Raw genomic sequence first — 10,379 nt, 5'->3', positions numbered from 1 at the left:
TGTCTGTCTGTCTCTGTCTCTCTGTCCTGTCTGTTTCTCTCTCTGTCCTGTCTGTCTCTGTCTTTCTATCCTGTCTGTTTCTCTCTCCATCCTGTCTGTCTCTGTCTTTCTGTCCTGTCTGTTTCTCTCTCCATCCTGTCTGTCTCTCACTCTGTCTCTCTGTCCGTCTGTCTCTCTGTGGAATGCAGTGAATGATGGGAGAAAGTCTTGTGGCGCCGTGAGCCGTCTGATTGGCTGCTTCCCTCAGGGCCTGCCCTATAAGGAATCAGAGAGGGAGCAGAGGAGCAGGAGGCAGGGAGGAAGAGGAGGAGGAAGAGGAGGAGGAGGAGGAGGAGGAAGAGGAGGAGGAGGCCCCGTCCTTGTTTGGGATGGAGGGATGGATGGAGGAGGTGGTGGGTTGATAAACTCGGTCGCAGCTCCTCACACTCTCACTTCTGTCCTGCCCCCCCTCACGTCCCAGCAGGCCCTGCACCGCACGGTAAGACCTCCTCTTCATCACCTCCTCCTCATCACATCACCTCCTCTCTGTTCCTCACTGTCACTGAGACAAAACTGTCAAAAATGTCTTCTTCTGTCTCACCTCCCCTCCTCTGAGTGTAACACTCACCTCCTCTCTGCTCGTCTCACTGTGACAGAATGTCTCCTACTTTCTCCTCTTTCACCTCTTCGTCTTTGTGTTTTTTAGCCTTATTTCTCCTCCACCTGCTCCTTTCCTCCTTCATCACATCTTCCACCTCTTCTCCTCTCTGCTCCTTGTTTCAGCTGTAGAAAGCTCTCAAATTTTCACCTCCTCTTACTCCTCAAAGCTCCTCTTTGTTAATCTTATCTACCCCTGAACCTCCTCATCACGTCCTTTCCATCACCTCTTTTGTCCTCTCGTAGAACATCTCACTTCCTATTTCACCTCCTTTCTCTTCTGCTTCTCTTCTCTCAGTTAAACTGTGGAAAAAGTCTCCTTTTATCACCTCCTCAGCTTTGTCTTCTGTCTTATTTCTTCTCTCTGCTCCTCTCTCCTTCATCTCCTCCTCCATCACTGTCTCCTCCTCAGATCTGTTTCTCCTTCCATCTCCCTCTCCTACACCTCCCCTCTTCTCCTCCTGCTGAGGTATTTTCCTCTCCCTCCTGCTGCACCTGCTGAACTTGTAGAGTCAAACGGAGCCACACCAGACTCCATTCATATTTTTGCTGATTTTAGTGTTGAAGTTTTCTTGTCGGTGTGCAGAGTCACAGTTTGTTTCAGCTTCAGATTCTGTTGAAAGACGTTCGAGGAAACAGAATCACTGATGTTCACAGACTGACGGCGTCTCTTCAGGAGCTGCTGCTGGTTCACAGACTGTCGGTGTCCTGACGAGTGGACGTTAAAAGTCTGAGTTTTTTTGACCGGACTTTGGTTGAGTTGAGTCTGGCAGGTGTTGAGGTGTGTTTGGTGTCACTGTCTCAGCGCTGACTGAACGGTTTCTGTGTCCTGAGTGCTGACTGGCAGGCGAACACTCAGAGCTGCCTGAACACATTTGTCATCAGGTCTTGTTTCCTCCGTTCAGTCGACATTTAAACACCAAACTATGGAAGCCCAGAGGAGCAGTTTGACTTTTTAAAGGTCAATTATCTCTGATATTTCTATTCTGATGATTTCGTGATTTTAATGTTTAATTTAAATAAAAGTTTGACAAATAAATTTAAACATTAACATGATTAACTTTTGACCACATCTCATGGTCTTCATCACCAAGGAAACAGCCAGAATATGAATCTGGAGTTCAGATTTTTTGTTTTGATCAGACTTATTGATCTGTTATTGATAGTAGCGTTCTCAGCGTGTGTTGAAACAACAAAAAGATTTTTAAAACAACATAAAGACACATTTGATCTTGATCAGCTCTGAACTGATCAATGTGATCCATCGCACCATCAGGACTGAAAATAGTAATATGATCAACATTTTTAATTTATGTATAATTCAGTAAAGTATCATCAGAGACCAGCTGCTGTCAGACAGATGTTAAACATCCAACCAGCAGGGGGCAGTGAACACAACACCATACAGCTACAAATGATGAAAACCAGTAAAAACATGCAGAAATTGTTTTCAATGAAGGATTATTTCTGCATGTAAAATAAAAAGTTTTGTTGGTGTCATTTTGAAACTTCTGATTCATCTCATAAATAATTTTAGTAGCTTAAAACTTAAAGGTAGAATCTGTAGATTTGACGAAGCAGACGCTGCTGACAGCTGAAGGACGTCAGACTCACATGTTTTGTTTGGTAAAATGTCTCCAGCACCAAATTATTTCTTCTTCACGAACCTGAAGGTGTAAAACTGACGGAAAAACTAAACTAAAGTCCTTCCTGACAGTTTTCTGTTCTGGCTGAAAATTCCCGTGAACATCCACAAACCCCAACTTCAAAATGATTTCCTGTTTTGGAGAAAAATCCTGAAAATTTTTCTGAACGTTTTGCCTTTAAATGTGAAATACATCAGTTCTGCCACCAGGGGTCTCTCTCATCACAACAATAACAACAAAGGATGTAGTTTGATGATGCTGTGAAACATGTTGCATTATGGGAGTTGAGGTCTTCATTGGCTGAAGCAGCTAACATGTGAGATGTTTCAAATGATGAAAAAAGAAAAAAAAATCTCCTCCTGCTTCTTTTTGATTGTTTGATGTACGACTGACTGTCAAAATATAAATACAGACATTCAAAATAACTTTATAGAAACAGACAATCTTCTTATGATGCTCATATAGAGACTGTTTATAACTTGTTATAAACTCACTGTAAGAGAGAAATAAACTAAAATAAAATAAAACAAGATATTAAAACTTTAAGGTTGGAGCAAGATTTGAATTTAAAATTTTTTTTTTTTTTTTAATGAATTCAAAATTCATAAATCATCACAGTCACATAAAAGCTGTGCAGACGTCTTCCTGAAGGAAAATTTATCTAAAAATCACATTAAACCATTAAAAAAAGACATTCAAACAGGATGTAAAGAGAGAAATAAACTAAACAGCATATATTACACATGTCAAGTGTTTTTATATTTATAATTAGCACTTTCTATTTAATGATTTTCTTCATTGTAACATTGACACCAAATGTGAATCAGTCCGCTGCTGCAGATCGTCCCAACAGAAGCACAGACGTCCTCCAGTTTGTCTCATGAAAGTTTGAAACATAAAACTTCTTATTTGTGAGGAGTTTTAATATTTTTGTCTTCAGTAGGATCCAGTCTGTATTTGTGTCAGACATGAGGAAGATTTGGAAACACCGTTTCAACTTTATTGTGAAAATGCAAAATAAATTTTCCTCCTCTCTAATACAATCATTTTTAAACTAATGTATTAAATTAATCCCCCATAAAAACAGCAGACTGTTCCTTTAGTGAGCCCACAGCCTCATCTGATCACATCTGATTGATGTTTGATCCCAAATTTACTGACTAAATATGGACTGAAGAGAGAGAGAGAGGGTGAGAGAGGCAGAGTGGACACAGGGAGAGAGAGGGCGAGCGAGCATACCAAACACAGGCAGGACGACGCTGCTGCTTCATGACCATATTAGGAAGTTTTCCCAGAGTGCCTTGTTGTTGGCTTGGACAGAAACCTCACAGCTCCATGTTTGGTGATGTGATTCAGACTGTTAGAAACCTCACATCTCTGATCACTTATAGATTATTGATTTTATGACAGTTTCAGACTGATGTGGCCAAAACTGTGTGGACACCCTCTGGGTTCTCATTTATTTTACATCAGAAAACTTTTTGTTCTTTTTTCACACCAACATGCAGCTTTTATTCATTTATTTGATTTAACTGTACTTTCGTACTTTTACGTTCTCCTGTTCTGAGGACACGTCTCCTCAGAACAAGAGAACAAAGAAAACGGCCTGAACCAACATTCTACATTTTTACTTGAAAAGTGACTTAAATGATTTTATTGATGAATAAACTGTTAAAGTTTGCGTGTTGCATTCAGGTGCTCCTCTGATGGTCTTGTTTCCTGAGTTGTTCCTGAACTTTAAGTCATAATGTGGACACGAACGCTGCATCAGTCAACCACTCAGATCAGTTTTTATCTGACTTGTTATCAGTGTTCATGATAATCAATCACTTCTCTAATTGATCCTCATTGGTGTGTTTGTGTGTAAACAACATCAACAAGTCGAATCACAACATTCTGATGACTTGAGGAGGCATTCAGTGAATTTTCCCAGTCAGAAACTCATTTTTCTGATTATTCTGACAGCACTTGAATGCACAACAAACCATCACAATCAGTGAGTTCTGACCCTGCATGGGGCTTCTGGGTAATGGAGTCAACTGCTACTGTGTCCGTCTTCACTGAATCAACCTGATAGGATCATTTCATCAGTTTGATTCTTTTTTCTTTTTCTTTTTCAAATAATTGAATTTATAAATGAGTTTAGTGACTCAACTCATATTTTCTCATTAACACAAATATTCAAGTTTTAGTGACTGACATAAATTCAACTTCAGAACTTAAAAACATGAGTTCTTCTAGCTTTAATAATGAACTGTGCAGAGTTCAATCAACTCATTAAATTCAGTTTGTAAAGAAACATGATCAGCATGTCAGCAGACTTCCCAGCATGCATTGTGTGAGAGTTAAAACATGATGAACTAAATTAATATCAACTTTATTTGTTTTAAAACGTTTTAAATAAAAATATGTTTGTTTTGTCTCAGTGGCAAAATGTTTGTCTTTATCAATAACCAATAATCAACCTGTCTGTCTCTCTCTGACAGTGTGACTTGTCGGTGTTGTAGTGTCGTCGCCCGCCCACAGCGCCCCCTGCAGTCATGTGTGATGATGAGGAGAGCACCGCTCTGGTCTGTGATAATGGATCCGGTCTGTGTAAGGCCGGGTTCGCCGGGGACGACGCCCCCAGAGCCGTTTTCCCCTCCATCGTGGGCCGGCCCAGGCACCAGGTGACACACACACACACACACACACACACACACACACACACACACACACACACACATGCTAATGCTAATGCTAACAGTGATATCTGCAGCCTCCATACTGTGTTTATTCACTAACAGATGTAGCTGCTGATGAGCAGACTGGTCTCTGAGGTCAGATAGGTTATACATATGTTATATATAGGTTATATATAGGTTATACATAGGTTATATATAGGTTATACATAGGTTATATATAGGTTATACATAGGTTATATATAGGTTATACATAGGTTATACATATGTTATATATAGGTTATACATATGTTATATATAGGTTATATATATGTTATAGGTCTGTGTTTTCAAAGTCCACAGGAAACAAGAACAACCTCAGAGCTGCAACCTACATGTGAGAAACAGCAAATTATCACCTGAGACGCTAAACGAGCTAACAGCTGTTAGCCTTTCTTCTGCAGTGATGTCATCATTTTAATATCGGAGCTCGACTCCCAACCTGCAAACGTTCCTTTAAAACAAGTTCCTACTGTGCACTGGCACCATCGCTGCATCCTGGGCTTAGCTCCGCCCAAGACGTTTGTGATTGGTTTAAAGAAATTCAAACAAGGCGGGGACATTTTTACCCCAATGGAACAATGAGCAAGTGTGGAGCCAGACATGTCTCTGTCTGTGTCTCTGACCTGTCTGTGTCTGTGTCTCTGTCTGTGTCTGTGTCTCTGACCTGTCTGTGTCTCTGTCTCTGTCTGTGTCTCTGACCTGTCTGTGTCTGTGTCTCTGTCTGTGTCTGTGTCTCTGACCTGTCTGTGTCTCTGTCTGTGTCTGTGTCTCTGACCTGTCTTTGTCTCTGACCTGTCTGTGTCTGTGTCTCTGACCTGTCTGTGTCTCTGACCTGTCTGTGTCTGTGTCTCTGACCTGTCGGTGTCTGTGTCTCTGTCTCTGTCTGTGTCTCTGACCTGTCTGTGTCTCTGACCTGTCTGTGTCTGTGTCTCTGACCTGTCGGTGTCTGTGTCTCTGTCTCTGTCTGTGTCTCTGACCTGTCTGTGTCTCTGACCTGTCTGTGTCTGTGTCTCTGTCTGTGTCTGTGTCTCTGACCTGTCTGTGTCTCTGTCTGTGTCTGTGTCTCTGACCTGTCTGTGTCTCTGACCTGTCTGTGTCTCTCAGGGAGTGATGGTGGGTATGGGGCAGAAGGACAGTTATGTTGGAGACGAGGCTCAGAGTAAAAGAGGAATCCTCACCCTGAAATATCCCATCGAACACGGAATCATCACCAACTGGGACGACATGGAGAAGGTCAGCACATCTTCATCTTCCTCTGCTATCTTATTACTCTGACGACGACGACGACGACGATGATGATGATGATGATGATGATGATGATGTGTTCTGTGATTGGTCAGATCTGGCATCACTCGTTCTACAACGAGCTGCGAGTGGCTCCAGAGGAACATCCCACCCTGCTGACTGAAGCTCCACTCAACCCCAAAGCCAACAGGGAGAAGATGACACAGGTACACACAACTACACACAGGTACACACAGGTACACACAGGTACACACAGGTACTCACAGGTACACACAGGTACACACAACTACACACAGGTACACACAACTACACACAGGTACACACAGGTACACACAGGTACTCACAGGTACACACAACTACACACAGGTACACACAACTACACACAGGTACACACAGGTACACACAGGTACTCACAGGTACACACAACTACACACAGGTACACACAGGTACACACAGGTACTCACAGGTACACACAACTACACACAGGTACACACAACTACACACAGGTACACACAGGTACACACAGGTACTCACAGGTACACACAGGTACACACAACTACACACAGGTACACACAGGTACACACAGGTACACACGGGTACACACGGGTACACACAGGTACACACAACTACACACAGGTACACACAACTACACACAGGTACACACAGGTACACACAGGTACACACGGGTACACACAGGTACACACAGGTACACACAGGTACTCACAGGTACACACAGGTACACACAACTACTCACAACTACTCACAGGTACTCACAGGTACAACATGATTTTCCATCTGACAGAGTCGACGTCCACATTAATAAAACTGTTTTATTAATCAGTTATTTATCAGTAGGAGGTTTAATAGTTTGATCTTTAAAATATAGTTTTCAGCAGAACTGAAGAGTAAAAACGACTGATTTTGTTCTAAATGTCCAGACTGAGTGAAATATGAAAAGAACCCGATTGTTTGTGTTTGTGTGCAGATCATGTTCGAGACCTTTAATGTTCCTGCCATGTACGTGGCCATCCAGGCCGTCCTGTCGCTTTACGCCTCCGGACGCACCACAGGTTGGACCACACTCCTCCTCTTCATCCTCCTCCTGTGTTCGGCTCGTCTTTACACTCAGTCTGTTGTCATCATCGTCATCCTCATCTTCATCTTCACAGTAAACTTCAACAGATGTTTTATGATGTCATGTCACAAACTTTATAAAGTTCCACGTCTTTCACACATTTTGAGATTCATGAAACCTCATTCATATGAATTCGATTCTTTCCAGCTCTTCATATTTATTCAACTGCTTGAAAATACAAATTAAACCAGAAATGTGGTTCGATCCATCATTCATACGTTAAGACATAAACTCCATAATGTTACATATATTTTATACATTGATTATTCAACTTTACTGCAGTTTAGCCTTTCAACGTCCAGCATTCACACCACACGTCCTTCAGCAGTGTCCTTCTCTAGTTATCAACTTTGTCCTCTTATTTAAAATGTTTGGAACGCTCAATATAAGATGTCTTTAATCCTCTAACCTGTCTCACTAACCCGTCTGTCCATTCTCCTGTCCGTCTGTCTCACTAACCCGTCTGTCCATTCTCCTGTCTGTCTGTCTCACTAACCTGTCTGTCTGGTCTCCTGTCCGTCTGTCTCACTAACCCGTCTGTCCGGTCTCCTGTCCGTCTGTCTCACTAACCCGTCTGTCTGGTCTCCTGTCCGTCTGTCTCACTAACCCGTCTGTCTGGTCTCCTGTCCGTCTGTCTCACTAACCTGTCTGTCCATTCTCCTGTCCGTCTGTCTCACTAACCCGTCTGTCCATTCTCCTGTCCGTCTGTCTCACTAACCCGTCTGTCCATTCTCCTGTCCGTCTGTCTCACTAACCCGTCTGTCCATTCTCCTGTCCGTCTGTCTCACTAACCCGTCTGTCCGGTCTCCTGTCCGTCTGTCTCACTAACCCGTCTGTCCGGTCTCCTGTCCGTCTGTCTCACTAACCCGTCTGTCCGGTCTCCTGTCCGTCTGTCTCACTAACCCGTCTGTCCATTCTCCTGTCTGTCTGTCTCACTAACCTGTCTGTCCATTCTCCTGTCCGTCTGTCTCCCTAACCCGTCTGTCCATTCTCCTGTCTGTCTGTCTCACTAACCTGTCTGTCCATTCTCCTGTCCGTCTGTCTCACTAACCCGTCTGTCTGTTCTCCTGTCCGTCTGTCTCACTAACCCGTCTGTCCATTCTCCTGTCCGTCTGTCTCACTAACCTGTCTGTCCATTCTCCTGTCCGTCTGTCTCACTAACCCGTCTGTCCATTCTCCTGTCCGTCTGTCTCACTAACCCGTCTGTCCATTCTCCTGTCCGTCTGTCTCACTAACCCGTCTGTCCATTCTCCTGTCCGTCTGTCTCACTAACCTGTCTGTCCATTCTCCTGTCCGTCTGTCTCACTAACCCGTCTGTCCGGTCTCCTGTCCGTCTGTCTCACTAACCTGTCTGTCCATTCTCCTGTCCGTCTGTCTCACTAACCCGTCTGTCTGGTCTCCTGTCCGTCTGTCTCACTAACCCGTCTGTCTGGTCTCCTGTCCGTCTGTCTCACTAACCCGTCTGTCTGGTCTCCTGTCTGTCTGTCTCAGGTATCGTTCTGGACTCTGGCGATGGCGTCACCCACAACGTGCCAATCTATGAGGGTTACGCTCTGCCTCACGCCATCATGAGGTTGGACCTGGCGGGTCGCGACCTCACAGACTACCTCATGAAGATCCTTACGGAGCGTGGCTACAGCTTTGTCACCACAGGTATGACATCATCACTACCACATGTTTAGGTCACACGGTAACGTGGTCGTGAGTCTGACTGTGTGTGTTGTGTTGTGTCTGCGCAGCGGAGAGAGAGATCGTGCGAGACATCAAGGAGAAGTTGTGTTACGTCGCTCTGGACTTTGAGAACGAGATGGGGACGGCAGCAACCTCGTCCTCTCTGGAGAAGAGCTACGAGCTCCCTGACGGACAGGTCATCACCATCGGCAACGAGAGGTTCCGCTGCCCCGAGACGCTTTTCCAGCCCTCCTTCATTGGTTAGACACCTGTCTGTCCACCTGTCTGTTGGCCTGTTGACTCACCTATCTTCCTGTCTGTCCACCTGTCCTGCTGTCTGTTTCTGTTCACTTGTTGACCCACCTGTTAACTTACCTGTCCGTCCACCTGTTGACTCACCTGTTGACTCACCTGCGTGTCCCGCAGGTATGGAGTCTGCAGGTATCCATGAGACGACCTACAACAGCATCATGAAGTGTGACATCGACATCCGTAAGGACCTGTACGCCAACAATGTTCTGTCCGGAGGAACCACCATGTACCCGGGTATCGCAGACCGCATGCAGAAGGAGATCACGGCTTTGGCCCCGAGCACCATGAAGATCAAGGTGAGGGTGCAGAACCAATTTCAGACACCTGAGAAAATCTACATCAGTTTATAATCATCTGTCATATTTTCTCCTCTTTATCTTTCTGTCAGACAGACTTTTCTGACAGGAAACCACCGTTCTATCAGACAAATATCTCCAAACCAACCAAACTCCATTCATAAACTCAGACGTTTTAGCTGACAGAACACAGGAGTTTGGTTTGTTTGTTTTTGTGGCTTCGGTGTTTTCAAAGATTTGTTTGGATGTTTATGGAACAATGTTAGTCAATGTTTAAGTTTCATTAACGTTAGCTAAACTGACATCAGGCTAACGTTGGTGCTACACTAAGTGAGCAGCTAATGATGCTAACAGTTAACTAAGACACTGAAATAATTATGAAAATGATAAAAACACTAAAACATTTTATTAATACGCAGACTGTGAAAAGTGAAAATAAGTCACACTAACAAGTTTACAAGAAATTCCCCTTAATTTACACGTATATCATTTTTTAATTAAAGAGGGAAAACAGAAGCACTTTTACATTAAAAAGAAAAACTAACTGATATCCAATAAAAAAGAGTTTAAATGTCCTCCTCCCCCCCGCAGATCATCGCCCCCCCAGAGAGGAAGTACTCGGTGTGGATCGGCGGCTCCATCCTCGCCTCCCTCTCCACCTTCCAGCAGATGTGGATCAGTAAGCAGGAGTACGACGAGGCCGGACCCTCCATCG

At 43.9% G+C, this 10,379-nt stretch overlaps 1 protein-coding gene across 1 annotated transcript in view; it reads left to right on the top strand.

Moving 5' to 3' along the window:
• The first annotated feature begins 323 nt into the window (after positions 1-323).
• Positions 324-10,379, top strand: part of acta2 (actin alpha 2, smooth muscle) — a 10,740-nt gene continuing 684 nt past the window's right edge. Inside the window, exons 1-9 of the mRNA XM_084741445.1 lie at positions 324-478; positions 4,769-4,951; positions 6,110-6,238; positions 6,346-6,456; positions 7,236-7,320; positions 8,877-9,038; positions 9,125-9,316; positions 9,483-9,664; positions 10,256-10,379. The exon at positions 10,256-10,379 is cut by the window's right edge and continues 684 nt beyond it. Of these exons, the coding sequence (XP_084597571.1) occupies positions 4,823-4,951; positions 6,110-6,238; positions 6,346-6,456; positions 7,236-7,320; positions 8,877-9,038; positions 9,125-9,316; positions 9,483-9,664; positions 10,256-10,379 (1,114 nt within the window). The 5' untranslated portion in view covers positions 324-478; positions 4,769-4,822. The remainder of the gene's footprint in view (positions 479-4,768; positions 4,952-6,109; positions 6,239-6,345; positions 6,457-7,235; positions 7,321-8,876; positions 9,039-9,124; positions 9,317-9,482; positions 9,665-10,255) is intronic.

The sequence above is a fragment of the Lutjanus erythropterus genome, chromosome 17 (genome assembly GCF_056507025.1).
Source record: "Lutjanus erythropterus isolate fLutEry1 chromosome 17, fLutEry1.hap2, whole genome shotgun sequence".
NCBI lineage: Eukaryota > Metazoa > Chordata > Actinopteri > Lutjaniformes > Lutjanidae > Lutjanus > Lutjanus erythropterus.
The sequence above is the reverse complement of the archived record's forward strand: the minus strand, read 5'-3'. Positions and strand labels throughout refer to the sequence as shown.